The sequence below is a fragment of the Chrysochloris asiatica genome, unplaced genomic scaffold (genome assembly GCF_000296735.1).
Source record: "Chrysochloris asiatica unplaced genomic scaffold, ChrAsi1.0 scaffold00005, whole genome shotgun sequence".
In the NCBI taxonomy this organism is placed as follows: domain Eukaryota; kingdom Metazoa; phylum Chordata; class Mammalia; order Afrosoricida; family Chrysochloridae; genus Chrysochloris; species Chrysochloris asiatica.
In genome coordinates, this window is record NW_006408523.1 from 13,791,049 (window position 1) to 13,806,174 (window position 15,126).

A 15,126-nucleotide genomic window follows, 5' to 3' on the forward strand; every position below is an offset into this window, starting at 1 on the left:
CATCAGATGCTGGGAGACAGGGTCCTTTTTTTTGTGGCTGAGGCTCCGCCACAGATAGGAACCAAACCATAGCAGCCACATTTCACACTTAACGATCTTGTTCTTATACTCACTAGTAATTACATTAGAAAAAAAACTGAGTATCAACTTACCTTCGTTTGAATTCACATATAACACCAACTGCTCTCATGACTTACTCATTTATGTTGCTGTAAAGTGCCATTGAGTTAGTTCTGACTCATAAAGACCCTGTAAATAGTCATGACATTTGAGTCTTAGGACTGGCTAAAAATGTGTTTTTCAAGAGGATCTTATGTAATTTTGCCCCCCCCTAGGGATTTAAAATCCTATAAAAGAGCTCTATCTAGAGTGTTTGAGATGAGCCCCATCTTTTGTGTCCTCATCCACCTCCTTGTCCTAGGACTTCAGTCAGGTTTTTGGAAGTGACTAATGGGATTTGTTGGCCTCTGGGGGGCGTCCCATTGTTGGACAATAAGAAACCAGCCACGATCCTGCCACTGTGCTCCAGTTTTTATTGTCCCCGTTTTTCTTTTTTGGCGCATGTCCTTCCGCTCATCTGTGTTCATCATACACTCGTTCCCTTTTCTTTATGTAGCCTCAGATCCTGGTGTACGTGCAATTTTGTGTAGACTTATCATTAACTTGTGTATAATTTTCATATTGTTTAAAATCTAGGAAATTGCTCTTTAACCTCTACATTTTTCATTCTGTTTATCATTCATTTTAACCATTTCTCTTCGGTTGGACTTCGGAGTTATTCCCAATTTGTTACAATACAGAAACCCTGGCAGACCTGCGTGTGCCAGTGCGCGCCGTTCCTGCTTCAAAATGCCATCGCCAACACAATTCTAGGAAGTGGATTTATTTAGACAAGTGTAAATAGTTTCATTTCCAGAAAGGGTTTCCCTCATTCACACTCCCAGCAGCAGCAGCAGCGCATGTGCATCTCTGGAACCTGATTATGTCACTGAGCCCTAGAGAGCTTTCCATTTCCAAATGGAGTAGAAATCAAGGAGCACCTCCTGACTATTGTGGTCACATGTATAGAATCTGAGCACATTCTCGCGTTCTTTTATGAATTTAAGCTCTGGAAACTTTGTGGGGGAATCATGATTGTCTTATGAATCACCTGTGGAGTAGCTCTGTCGCTCCATTGATATGTAGCCCACTCCTTGTGGGTGACTTGGGGTTTCTATAAGGACTGTCGTAAAGTCCTTTGACCCTGTTGATTCAGTTGTTGACTGGCATAGGTGGTGGGCTGGGAGCCATGACATTTCACTTAGCTCTTGTTTGCTCTTTCCCCAGATACTCTCTCAGCGGCGGAGGATCCTCATCCCACTGAAACACGTCTTTGGCATTTTGGGTTTTTCTGCCCCCCCCCTCCCTTTTTTTTTTTTTCCTTCTTCCTCATCCTCCTTTTTTTTAAAGAAGTCAGTGAGAGCCCTTCACCGACCCTGCTGAAGAGCCATGCGATTGCGGGGTGTTGCCCTGAAGCCATGGGCACTGGTCCAGGGATACATACATTCCTCGCCGTGCCGCAGCAAGATGAAGTCTCTCGTATGGGGCAGAGGGCCGGCTCCTGCAAGTCATCATTTTGTTTTGTTGTGTTTTTTTAAAATTTTAACCATAGTGCACATATTCAAGGAAAGTGTCTTTAAAAACAGAAACCAACCCTGAAATGTATATTTGGAATTATGATCAGGCAACTGAAGAAATGAAACCTCAGGTACACTGCGTTGAGTTGATAACGCCCCCCCTCCCCCGGGAGATGGAGAATCGCTCTGGTGGACCGGTGTAGAGTTGTATATAGTGTCATTTTTACGGAAATCCTTTTGGCGTGCATCGAGAATCACTGTGTACAAACTGCCCAAGTGCTTCTGTAGATACTGTCCGTGGAGTAAATATTTGACCAGGCCATAACGTGAGTCTATTGCCTTGCCTTTATTAAACATGTAAATTTTGAATTATGTGACCAGTGATTTGGGTTTTATTTTGTTATTTGCAGGGTTTGCCATTGATAATAATTAATGCCCCTCATATGGAAATCTCCTCTTTGGTCCTCCACAAATGCAAATTTTCCTCATTTGCCCTATATCCCTTTTGGTACACTTAGAAATTGATTTCCTTATTTTCATTGATGGTACTATTTCTTAGTGTTTTAAATTGGAACATATCTTGCCTCACAAAACTTTAAATTATTAAGCCTCTCCCTGAAGAAGCGCTCTCGCTTAGCATTTGTTTCTGAATTGTGTCCGTGCCGACCCTGCGCCCGATGCCCCCGTCCTTTTCAGTATTGTCTTCTGTTGACCCTTGTAGTGGAATCTGCGTATCGCCCTTCCCACCGAAAACTGTCTGAATGCTTCCACCAATAAATTTTATAACACACTTATTTTGCATACTCTCCTTGACACGTGACTCTTAACCAGGAACATGCACCTGTAGAGCTGTTCTCTGTGTGTGTGTGTGTGTGAGTGTGTGTGTGTGTGAGAGAGAGAGACACGTCAGAAGACTAAATGAAAAAGTGCTCAGATTCAAAGGTTGAATATCCAAGCCAGTTTCCTATGCAACTTATTAAGATGTGGCTGATCTTTGAGAAGATGTGGTTGAATGTTACTGATGTCTAAAAATTGCTCTCTATCTTCCCAGGGACCTCGATGACAGATTCTTTTAAGAAGCCCTTGTCCATACAGTCGTCAGCCAGGGTGGTGGCTGTATTTTCCATGGCTTGATGGTAGGACGCTCCTAACCTGAGAATAATCTTGGTTTCTGGGGTTAGAGACTAGAGTTCTTGCAGCTGTTCTTGGCTGCCTGATTTAAATCTGGCATTGTTTAGTATTTACTGACACTAGATACTGTCATCTCTTTATTGTTGGAGTGCCTGTTCTTGAGGAGGGAAGACAAAGGATTTTATGGAAACTTCCAGATGGGAGAGAAGTCTGTGCTGGGCTCACAGGCTGTTAAAGTTACAGGGAGAGGGCAGAGGCCTGAGCCAGAAACGATGAAGCTGCCTGATTATCAGCTAGGTGGCTGAATGGACTGTAGCTGTTAAACTGTAAAATTAAATCATGCTTTGGTATTAGAAGTAGATTTGGGTCTAACGGTTCATTTCTAGACCGGATGCTAATACTGAACTGTACATATTATCTTGGAGTGTTCCCAAAGTGTAGTCTATACGGGAGAAACAGCTCCCTCTATGGAGGCATAAAGCAACGATCAGGTTTTGCCCATTGCAGGAGAAGGGATCACTCAGAGAAGTGAATCAGTGATGGCCAAGATACCCTGCTCGTCTGGCTTTGGGAAAGGCAGGTGTATGTTTTACAGACCACGGTTCCAAAGAGACCTTTGGACTGTGAAGCCAGTCTTCAGAGTGAGCGGCTCTGGTGATGCTGATCCGGAGGCTGGATTCTGCACAAGCCCTTTGGTTTGGGAGTGGCTCCTTACTAGGTACTGTGCTGTCAGTATACAACCGTAATGCACAGTTCCATCATGAGTGATCAGCACCAGCTGACTCTCCTACGAGTACTCATTGGAACACCTGTAGCTCAAGCTCTCTGAGGAAGCCATTTGACTAGATTTTAAAAGATGACCTCTTCTCTATACAAAGGGTATCTTAGGGAGGTGTTCTTGGGGGTATGTTGTTGGTGTTAAGTGTCGTTGTTGGTCCCAACCCATAGTAACCCTGTATAGGGTTTCCAAGGAGCAGCTGGTGAGCTTGAACCCCTGACCTTGCAGTTCAAACCAACCTTGCAGTCCAGCACATTAACTCACAGCATCACAATCCGGTCTGGTCCTGCCAAGGCAACGACAGTTCTAGCCATCACATTGGTGGTTATGTGCCATGGAGTCGGTTCTGACTCATAGCAACCCTGTACAGGGTTTCCAAGGCTGTAAATCTTTACAGGAGCAGAAAGCCTCATCTTTCTCCCGCGGAACAGCTGGTAGTTTCAAACTGCTGACCTTGAGGTTAGCAGCCTGACTCATAACCACTATGCTACCAGAGCTCCTTAGCCATCACATTTGTTGTTGTTAGGTGCCATCGAGTCGGTACCGACTCATAGCGACCCTGTGCACAACAGAACGAAACACTGCCCAATCATGGGCCAACCTCACTACTGTTGCCATGCTTGTTAATTCAACATTTGACCAAATGGAGCAGGCTAATTTTAAAACGAATCAGTTTGTATGGCCTGTGAATGATGTTACAAGTTTTGGCAGAAAAAAAAAGTTCCCCATCCCTGCTCTAGACTCAAACCGGTCCAAAGGTGGTCTGGCTTTTTTTTTTTTAAAAGAAATTTGAGTTTTACTCTACATTTGTCTCCCTTGGGACCTTCTGTTGTGTACCTGGTCAGAGTGGTCTGTAGTCAGTGGTTACTTAGGCACCATCTAGTTCTGGTCTCGGGTTAGAAGAGGCTGTAGTTCATGTGGGCTGTTCTCGTTTCTTGGACCGAATAAAGCTCCTTCCCTCTTCTGGACCCAACAGCTTTGTAACCTGTTCTTGAGTTGGTCTTGTGACATGTCCAATCCAGTTTTTGATGTAGTTTTGTATCTTTGTTTTGGTAAAATGTATGGTCAGTTTATAAGCATTTTTTATTTCCTTTAAAAAAAAAAAAATACAGCTTCTGTATTTCTGCTACAACACAGGGAGAATGTTACAGGGGGCTTCTCAAGCACAGGTCAATAAAGTTCAAAGAAAAATGACGATTTCTGTCATCTTGTGTCATGTGTAGGTTCTAAGTTGCCCATATTATCACTTAGTTTTTCTGTGTGTTCATAAGGGATAAGGTGATGTGTACATATCTATTGCTCTAGATTGAATAGTGGTACCCTAACGTGTTGAAATCCAAACCCCTGTACCTGTAACCAGCCCTGGTTCAAGCACTTGGCTATATGAAAGGTGAGCACTTCTAATCCATCAGCTGCTCTGTGGCAGCATGCTTTTTCTGTAGACATACAGCTTTGGAAACCTGGTGGCTAATTCTCCTCTGTCCCGTGTATAGCTTCAGTGTGAATGCGATGGTGGGTTTGCTTTGATTTGTTACCTGTAAACATGACCTTGAATGGAAGTCGGGGTGTTACTTGGTTAGCTTAATGAGGTCCTGCTATGAGTCAGAACCGACTTGTCACCACCACTACCAGTGTGTAGAAGTCCTGGTGTGGCTCTGTAGGATAAGCGACAAATTATCAACTGCAAAGTCAACAGTTCAAACTCAACAGCTGCTCTTTGGAAACCCTACACAGAGTCACTATGAGTTGGAACCAGCTCAGCGACACTTAACTAGGTAGGGTAGATCCTAAACCACATCGCTTCTGAATTGTAAAAGACTGGAAGGACAGAAAAACCTACACAGGTGAGGTGTACACTCAAAGAACAATAGGGTAACTCCTAGAAATAAGGACAAGTAAACCGCGGAAGAAAGATGAGGCATTCTGCTCCCATAAAGATTTATAGCCTCGCAGAACCCCTGTGCAGGTTCGAGTCGGAACCGACTCCACGGTACTTAAAGTCACACGTGACTTCAGCCTTCCAGCCTCCTGAACACAGAGAAAACGCCCTTGGCAGCCACTCATTTGTTTTTCTGTTACGGCAATTCCGGAGAACCCAGATTCAACCTCAAGTTAGGTGGGTCCAAGACATGTTGAAGTCCAGATGATGCAAATCACTGGAGCTGAAGTGAAAGTGTCTAGTTCTTAGATGTTGCAGGCAGAGAAATAGTTCCCAAGCCCACGTGGAACTTCTAGTGTCTGGGACAGAATCTTTCAGGACTACTGTGATTGGGCATTGCCTTATCCCAAAGTCAGTCAGAAGTTAGGGACAGGCCAATGCCTAGAGGGAGAAGCTTCCTGACACCATCGCTGCCGCTAGCCTCTGCCCGGGGTGTTAGCATCCTGCCCAGGGGATGGTGGAAAACCTCAGTCTACTACGTGTTTCCAGGGCTGTCCCTTAGAAATGCCACCTGTCCCCTCTCCTTCACGCATGTCATCTGCCTTTGTTTACTGCTGTTGAGTCAATTCCCACTTATAACCACCCGATATAGAGTTTCCAAAGAGTGGCTGGTGGATTTGAACTGCTGACCCTGCAGTTCCAATTGCACAGTGTGGTCCAGTGCTTATCCTACAGTGCCACATTGGGACCCCACTGGCCTTAATTAGCTAATTCTCATTTGCCTTTTAGAAGTGACTTTCCTTTCCCAAAAGCAGCCAAGTTGAAGAAAGCAGACCTTATCAAGTAAGCTCTCCCTGAAATGTTCTTTGTCCTGGTAAGTGGTTGAATCTGTTCTGTCTCTGTTGCTCTGCCCTGATGTGAACAGCCAACACTTTTCCCTGACCTGCAGCAGCAAGGTGACCCGTGACACACACACTTGATGACAATAAAGACAAGAGACAAGGTTGGTTGTTTTGCCTTAAAACTTCAATATGCTGGATTGTGGCGTGAGGTATTTTTATTCCCTTTTGTTAGTACTTAAAGCCATCTGGCACGTATTGTAAGGCAAATGATTAACAAGTCTCAAGCTACACGTTGCCGTTCCCACGTATACTGGTCACAGCTCCCCAAAGTGTGTCTTTACCCCTGCATGTGTCCGAATCAGGTTTTTCCCAGCTGTGGTGTAGAACTTTGATGTTCCTCCTCTGGGTTTTGTTAGACTTGCTTTAGAAATAGGACCTTCAGTAATAAGGGAATAGCAGCTACCCCGATCACCAAAGAGAACAGGCAAACGTTTTTTGACTAGTGGGCCCAAGCACTTGTTGGAAACCAAGTTCCCGGTGTTTCCAAGGTTGTGCAATATCATACTGTCGAGACCCTGTGCCTGGGAAGAAATGAGTTATAAAAAGAGAAGCTTGATTTTTGAAGACAGGCACAATATATATATACTATCACAAATGCGCCGTTTCAAACCACAGTCGGGTAGGCTATAGATACAATGACAGGACCCTGGGGGGGCTACGTACCATTAATTGATAATGTTTCTGCATCCACATAAACTCACAAAAATTCTCCATAATGTAACTTCACAAATGGCCCTGATTATTGACACAGATTTTTCTCATGCTTGTGAAACAAAACAGCAGAACACCACGGCTTACTATCGTCCCATCGGATACAACACAGTACAGTGACAGCCAGGGTCTTAGCGCACTGGATTCCTGCTTCTCTGTTAACAGAAAACAAGCCCGCTACGTTTTGTAAATAGTAAATCACTGAAAACAATTTGGTGGACTTGCGCCAAGAAGTAGGTCTGAGAAGAAGGGTTCGTTGGAACACGAAACCCCTACATGGAGCGTTGTGTGCTGCAAAATGCTGATTCACCTCTAAGAAGGCAGCCGTAGTAATCTATATCATTATAAAAGTTAGAAAGAGTGAAAAAAAACGAAATCCGAAAATGATCTCATTTGCTTAAGACAGTCTCATGTATTGCAAACACTGGAAAATGCATTTCCATTTTTAAAATGCAAACGGCCTATATAGATCAAAATAATCAAAGTTTTTCTTTTGTAAGAAAGGGAAGAGCACTTGCCCTATTTTGTTGAACGAATATGTTTGTACTGCTTTTAAGGTGCAGTTGTGGAGAGGAAAATGTCATTTGGCACTATAGTAATGACAATGTTTTAATACTGGCACAAGCTAAAAAACAAAACAAACCACAGCCCACCAAGAGAACGACATATAGAACGGCATCCAGGACTGGAGGTGAGAGCACTACCGTTCAGATGAGAAATCAGCAGAGGAAAAGAGAAAGTTAAAAACTGGTTCTGCAGAGGACAGGTGAGTTGTAGTAAAACCGCGTTTGTGTTTTTCCAGACAGGTGTTAATTTTACTAGGCTTCAGTAATACACAAGGAAATAAAGGTCTTTTGGAAACGGGCTGCAACAAGCATGTGCAGCCATCAATACCCATGAGATTCTTTGTGACTAAAAATGTGGGAGCGTGAGGCGGAGCTGGTGGCACTTCGGATCACCTCCATCCACCTGAAACACAAGAAAGTGGCATGAAAACTTTGCACACCTTGTTACAAGCCCCCTGCATCTGGTAATCACAGACAACATGCTAGGTTACTTCCTGGTATACCATCTAGCAGGGCAAAAACTCCAGTGCTGAGGCTGGCTGGGTTCTCAACCTGGGTGTCTATCATGCGTAATGCATGGCAGAAGAATTACTTATATTTCGAAATCCTAGTCATAAGTCTGTCTTGGGCTCTTACCACACCCCCAAGGTTAAAAAAAAAAAACACCTCTTTTAGTAATATAATGACAAATGAAGTTGAATCACATCTATAGTTTTTCCGTCCAAGATCAAATTTGACACTGACATTGTAGGACCAACACTGGACTGTGAGCCCCAAGGCCAGATCTTTAAACCTACCAGCTGCTCCTCGGAAAGCCTGTGCTGTCGCTATGAGTCAGAACAGACCAGCGGCACTTAACCACCACCAGCCCCTGGGCTCAGCGTAGCGCTTACTGACAAAGTGCTTAGTTTGACTCTCATGGGTGGGTGTTTTAGTAAATAGGGTCGTGTTGAGGTAATAACTCGCCCACCCACTTGGGAATCCTTTGGAGTTCAGTGTCCATGCGTAGTAAGGAAACAAGTTAGTGTCCCATCCGACATCAGGGGAGAAATTTCTTCCTAAACATGGGCTACTGTCTGGTTGGTAACCCAGAGGTTCCCTCTAAAGTGGTGGTTTCTCATGACAACTGCTTTTGTAGCCTGTTAAAGGATTAGACATCCACATCAGCTGTGAAAGGGGCCGTGTCTAGGGGAACAGACTCAAGTCTGGTGTTAATCTTGATTTTGCGTTTATTTCTCATGACACCCCACATAGGGTGGGGGCAGTGGCTGTGTGTCATGCCTCATGGTGCCTCTGTATAGGGTTCCCCAGGCTATAAATCTTTATGGGAGCAGATTTGAACTGCGCACAATTCCACCCACTGTACTACCCGGATACCATGCAGTAGTCTAATTCAGATAGCACTAGGAAGCATTAGTTTTTCCCCTGCCATGCACCATAGTCCCATCAGGAACATGGTAACTGTAACTACAGCTGGAAGAATCGAAGGTTTTTATTGTGTTCTTGCTATGAACAATGTTGGAGTCCTGGGGTGGTGCTGTGGATTAATTCTCTGGCCTGTACTTAACACATACTTAGGGAAACATTATCACATCTTTCCCTTGCAGAGCTACTGGGGAGTTAAAACTGCCGACCTTAATGGTGCATGGTGAAGCAAGTTTTGGTGTGTAATAAATACAGCAGCAGCTACCACAAAGACCTTTACTGGCCTGCCTTTATCTACCTTGGCCGAGAGCAAGCATTGCTAATAAGTTGTTGTTAAATGCCATCGAGTCAGTTCTAACTCAGCGACCCTGTTAAGGTTTCCAAGGAGCGGCTGGTGAGCTTGAACCGCTGACCTGGTGTAGTTCACACCGTCCAGCGCATTAACCCATAGAGGCACAGCAAGATAGGTTACGGTATCCAAAACACTATGTGGTGTGGTTCTCCTCTGTCACATGGTGTCGACAGGTATCAGAGCAATAACCTCATACTCACAAGTTAGAGATTTGACTGTGGTGATAATGGACATTATTCCTAAGGAAACCCCTGCATTTGCTTCTAGGGGGAAAGAGGAATTTCATCCTCTAGTTGCTGTGCTGAGCAGTGCAGAGCTCACAGGAAGAGCGCAGATGCCGGCAGACGCCAGGGGTCCTTGTGTGCATGGGAGAGGCGAATGCCTACCTTTCAAATGTGTATTCACTTTCAGCCCTGAAGTAGTACACGTGGGACTTGAAGTGCAGCTTGAACACGTAGTCTTTGTGGATGTTCTCAGATTCGGAGGGAATGGTGAGTGAATACCCCAGCAGAGGCAGGCTGGCAAGGGGATGATTGTCCTGGGGGGTGAACAGAAGAAGGTGGCTCGGAGAGATGAGCCATCAAACTCAGTGACTCCCGTTTCTCTTGTCCAGCCCGTAGACGGGGCTACTGTCAAAGCTGAAGAGGCCTTTGGGAACTCAGGGTCTCTGGTGGACAGGCCTGGCCTGCTGCGCCATGAGAGGCCAGCAGGAGGAGGGGGCGACACTCACCTGGTGCGATTTGTAGAAGAAGAGGCAGAAGTTAGTGAAGACCACCCATAGCTTCTGCCAGCCATTGCTGTTTTTGAATTTCCTCAGCAGATTCCCAGATAACTGATTCTGAAACAGAGAGAATCCTGTAAGACCCACAGACAGGGACATAACCCCAAAAGTGCATGCAAATTGGGGGTACCACCATGCCCCAGGGAAAGGGCAGCTTTATCTCCAAAAGTGGCACTGGGCTCCTGGTGTGCGCCGCTAGGTGCCATGGGATTAAGGTCCGTCCGTGGTTTAAGAAAAGCCTCTGTTTTCATTGGAGTCAGGAGACCCCCTTGGTGATTGCATGAGTCCTGGTATGATGCTGTGGTTTAACGCAAAGCTGTTAAACGGTCGGTGGTTCAAGCTCACCAGCCGCCCCTTGGAAACCCTCTATGGGGTTGCTATGGATTGGAACTGACAACAGCACTTAACAATTGAGTTAATTCTTCCCAACCTCTCCACCACAGTGAGCAGCTTGGTTCTTTTGAGTCCAGTGTTCTTAGCTCTAGACTGCCATCTAGTGAGCCCAGGACAGGACTGAGCCCCCTCACACTGCCTGGCTTTCAGAAAGAAGGATGCTTTCATGTACACAGAAGGCACGTCTACCCAAGACAGTAGAAATAGGTCCGGCTGGCCATGCAGCTTGGTGTAGCTCCAGTGGGCTCCTCAGGTCCACTGTGGAGCTGGGCAGTGGTGTACCCGAGGCCACCTTGTGAGTTCACAAGAAGCACAGAGTGTCAATCCCTGCTGAGCCCTCCAGTGCCCTCAGCTGTCCTGAGGAGAGCTGGACAGACACGGGCTGTCGTAACTTCACACTGTCCACATCTAATGGGAGCCCCATTTCCCACAGGCTTGTCACAAACATCCCCGTCACTCATTCCTACTGGTTCTGTTAAATGAAGTTGTTTCCTACTCATAGCTGCTCTGTATAGGGTTTCTGTGGGTGGCTGGTGGCACTAGTCATCTAAGACAGAAACACATTGTGTCAAGAAGAAAGGGTGCTAGCTGTGGAGCATATTGGCAATAGGTACCAGAAAGGCCCCTGTGCCACCATCTTAAAGCCAGGGTCCCTTGGGGTCAGGGTGTCCTAGCAGAGAGACACTTTTACGGAGCAACAGACTAACTAACTAGCCTTGTTGGGTAGCAGTCAATCTGCATTATTGCCCCTGAAAAACAACAGCTCACTTGTAGGCCCAGAAATGTCAACTGGATTACAGGGATGCGAGTTGCCCATTTGCCCTGCATTTGGGACCACTTGTCCAAGCCTCCAGGGAGCTCGGGTGGCCCTGGGGTTTTAGCACTTAGATGGTAACTGAAAGGTAGTTTCAACCCATTGTACAGTCAGTGGGAGAAAGACAGGGCAGGCTGCTTGCATAAAAACCACAGCTAGGAGTCCCAACTGACCCAACAGCAATGTATGTTTCTGAGCCTCTCAGGGTGGAGCTCTGAACTCTAGGAGAAGAGTTTTCTGCTCTAACAACTAGCTGCATTAGGGAAAAGAAGAATAAATAAAAACAGAAAAGGCTGGAGGTTCCAGCCCACAGAAGCACCTCAGAAGAAAAGGCTGGTGATCAATTTTGATCTACTTTCCAAAAATCAGCCATTGAGACCCTATGAAACGCAGTACTACTCTGACACACTGGGGGTCACCGTGAGTTGAAGGTGACTCACTGGACTCATCCAAAAACAACCAGGAGCCACTATGCCTTGAACAGGGGACCTGAATGGCTAACCACAACATGCCAGCAGGGGGCTGGACCCCTCTTTGTTCTGTAGCTCCAGCAGGCTCAGGAGCCCAATGCCAAGCTGCCTGGAGCCTGGGGCAGCGCTCATCCTCCCGCCAGCCCCGCAGTACCTCCACAGCGATGCTGAAGTCCACCATGGAGACGCTGGTGTTGCGATGCCAGCATACATGCACCATGGTGTTGCCGCGGTGCGGAGCCTGGCGCTCCAGTGATGTGCGCGACGCGCTGAGGTCGTCCTCAGACTCCTGGTCGGCGGCTGTGCCTTCCTCGGGGGACTCTGCAGAAGGCAGGCACCACAGCGCTTTTACTTCCTGCTCCAGAACCCCTGGGGACCAGAGGGCGGGAGGCGAACTAAAGAGGCCCAGCCTTGGGGCTACCGTGACGCCTTGGCGGTCATGGCCTCAGTTCCAATGCCCCGAACTCCTCCGCGCCCTGGGACCCCACACCGCGCCCCCAGCGGCAACATCCAGTATTACAGGTGTCCTGTTGCCAGGCAAAGATGTCTCACTCCGCTGTCTGAAGTTTAGAAAAAGGAAGTTCTTTGATTTTAACTTGATACAGAAATGTAGACCTCAAGAATAAAGTGATGCTTTCCTCTGCAAAGCCAGGAGTATCCCCTGACCCTCCATGGATCATTACTTGAGGCCCTGGGCTTGTGAATTGCACAGAGCCCCTCGCTTTTCTGCTCGGGGGGGGGGCCCTAACACTCACTATTGTCAGGGGGGCTGCTGGCCAGTAATTCCGGGGTGGGCCCACTGCTTTTTTCCGCCAAATCAATGGCCATCTGGATGTCTTCAACCCACTTTTCCATTTCTGACCGAGAACTGGGGATAGAAATGGTTATTAGGTTTTCAAACCACAGCAAAAACACTGGTCAACAGGGAAGACAGTGGTCAGTTTCCTGCTTACCTGGCTGCCACGATGATGGACTGGCGCTGGCCCCGAAGGGTCAGACAGTTGGGCACGCCCCACTCATCCTCACTTGGCTCTATCTGTAACAAGACACGTGTTCACAATGTGACTGCCAAGCAGAGAGCGAGACACACTGTGGGCTTTTCAGCTCTTTGCTAAACTGGCCATTAAGGCAGGTGCGGAAGTAAAACTGGGAATCCCCTGTGGAAGGTGAAGGGGCTCCCCGAAACGGGAAAGGTACAGGGAGGTTAATGCATGTGGGATGTTCCTGGCAGCGCTCACAAGCTTTCTTGTAGTCATCACTGAGGAGAGAGGTGGTGGGTGTTAGGGCAGGAGATGTCTTCCTGTGGTTGCTGACTGAGGCATTACAAAGCAGAGACCCACTGAATGAACACATGGAGGAGGGGGAAGAGGGAGGCTGCTTACTGGTCTGGTTTCTGTTGCTTGGGTTCTATTATCCCATATGTTTTAGTGCTGTGGGGATAAGGCACACAGAGCAGTGAGGGTCAAAATCATACCACAGGCCCCAAGGCAACCTGCTTCTTGACTTGTTCCTAGAAGCAACAGCCACATGGCTTTCTCTACAAGAGCCCTTACAGGGTCTGTTGTTATAGGTGGAAGGGGCAGGAAGGTTGGAGAGTCTTCAGGCTTCTCCTATAATGTTGGCTTCAGTGATACATGGACATTCTCCTCCCCCCACCGCACTCTTCATGGCTCAGTCTGGCCTGTATCCAAAGGTGCAAATAGTTAATATGTTCGGCTGCTAACCGAAAGGTTGGAGGGTCTAGTCCATCCAGAGGTGCCTTGAAAGAAAGGCCTTGTGACCTACTGCTGAGAACTCAGTCACTGAGAACCCTGTGAGCACAGTTCTGCTCTGACCACACGGGGGCGCCATGAGTGGAATCTACTTATGAAAACTCATCCACTGAGAACCCTGTGAGCACAGTTATGCTCTGACACACACGGGGAACCATGTGGGATCTACTTATGAAAATTCATCCACTGAGAACCCTGTGAGCACAGTTCTACTCTGACACACATGGGGCACCATGAGTGGGATCTACTTATGAAAATGCATCCACTGAGAACCTCCACGAGCACAGTTCTGCTCTGACACACATGGGGCACCATGAGTGGGATCTACTTATGAAAACTCATCCACTGAGAACCCTGTGAGCACAGTTCTACTCTAACACACACAGGGGCGCCATGAGTGGAATCTACTTATGAAAATTCATCCACTGAGGTGAGCACAGTTCTGACACACACAGGGCACCATAACTGGAGTCAACTCAACAGCATCTGGTTAGTTGGCTTTTTATGTGTTTTTAAAATCATGTTTTTGGTGACATTTTATACAGCAGTTAAGGTTCCCTTTCAACAATTTCTACACAAATTGTTCAGTGACACTGGGAATATTCTTCACAATTCATGTACAGTTTCAAATTTCCATTCTGGTTTTTCTGTTTCCACTAACCTAGTTTCCCTGCTATAGTTTAATATTTGTTTCAAAGTAACTGTTGACTGTGGTCTCCTAAAGCAGATTTTCTCAGGGAGCATAGTTCTTAGTCTTTTTTGAATCCATCAGGTAGCTAAAAGAGGATCTCGGGAAAGTTTCGGTTCACGGTTTGAAGAGGGAGGATCTCAGGGCAACAGTTTTGGGGAGTCCTGCAGTCTCAACTAATCGAGTTTTTGTTTTGAAATGGATTTGAGATTGTTGCATTTTTCCCCATTCTGTCAGGGTTGGTCTGTCGTGACCCTGGTCCATAATGGTAGCTGGGGACCATCTAGTTCTGGTCCCAGATTCGGCTGTGTTCCATGTAGACTATTAGTCCTGTAAATTAGTTACTTCTTTGAGTGTTTGGTTTCCTTCTTTCTCTTTTGTTGGGATGAGTAGAGACCAATAGTTGTATCAGAGACGGCCAATCACATGTTTTAAGACCCTACTCATCAAACTAGCCAGTAGAAAACACAGACGTTGTGAACAATATTCCATGAGACCATGGTCTTCCTTCAAACCTAATCCCACCATGTTTGGTTATATCTAAGAGGGCCTGCAACTGTGCTTTCTATGTGCTTTATTAAACATGAGGGGCTTCAAAAAGTTCATGGAACAATGGAATTGAAAGGTAATAGAATTTTTCCATGAACTTTTTGATGCCCCGTCCGTCATATGAATATAGGTACACACGGTCACATACATGTATATATATATATACACATATACATACGTATATACATATATACATACGTATATACACATACGTATATACGTATATACACATACGTATATACGTATATACACATACGTATATACGTATATACACATACGTATATACGTATATACACATA

General features: G+C 46.2%; 2 protein-coding genes across 3 annotated transcripts in view; one reads left to right on the forward strand and one right to left on the reverse strand.

Annotated features, from left to right (window-relative positions):
* Positions 1-2,410, forward strand: part of STK24 (serine/threonine kinase 24) — a 143,968-nt gene extending 141,558 nt beyond the window's left edge. For both annotated transcript variants that reach the window (XM_006831983.1, XM_006831982.1), the window contains exon 11: positions 1,327-2,410. In XM_006831983.1, coding sequence (XP_006832046.1) covers positions 1,327-1,363 — 37 coding nt within the window. In that variant the 3' untranslated portion in view covers positions 1,364-2,410. The remainder of the gene's footprint in view (positions 1-1,326) is intronic.
* Positions 2,411-7,808: 5,398 nt separating this feature from the next.
* Positions 7,809-15,126, reverse strand: part of FARP1 (FERM, RhoGEF (ARHGEF) and pleckstrin domain protein 1 (chondrocyte-derived)) — a 307,399-nt gene continuing 300,081 nt past the window's right edge. The window contains exons 21-26 of the mRNA XM_006831984.1: positions 12,772-12,854; positions 12,574-12,686; positions 11,973-12,139; positions 10,091-10,198; positions 9,747-9,898; positions 7,809-7,986 (exon numbers count right to left, since the gene is read on the reverse strand). Coding sequence (XP_006832047.1) covers positions 7,905-7,986; positions 9,747-9,898; positions 10,091-10,198; positions 11,973-12,139; positions 12,574-12,686; positions 12,772-12,854 — 705 coding nt within the window. The 3' untranslated portion in view covers positions 7,809-7,904. The remainder of the gene's footprint in view (positions 7,987-9,746; positions 9,899-10,090; positions 10,199-11,972; positions 12,140-12,573; positions 12,687-12,771; positions 12,855-15,126) is intronic.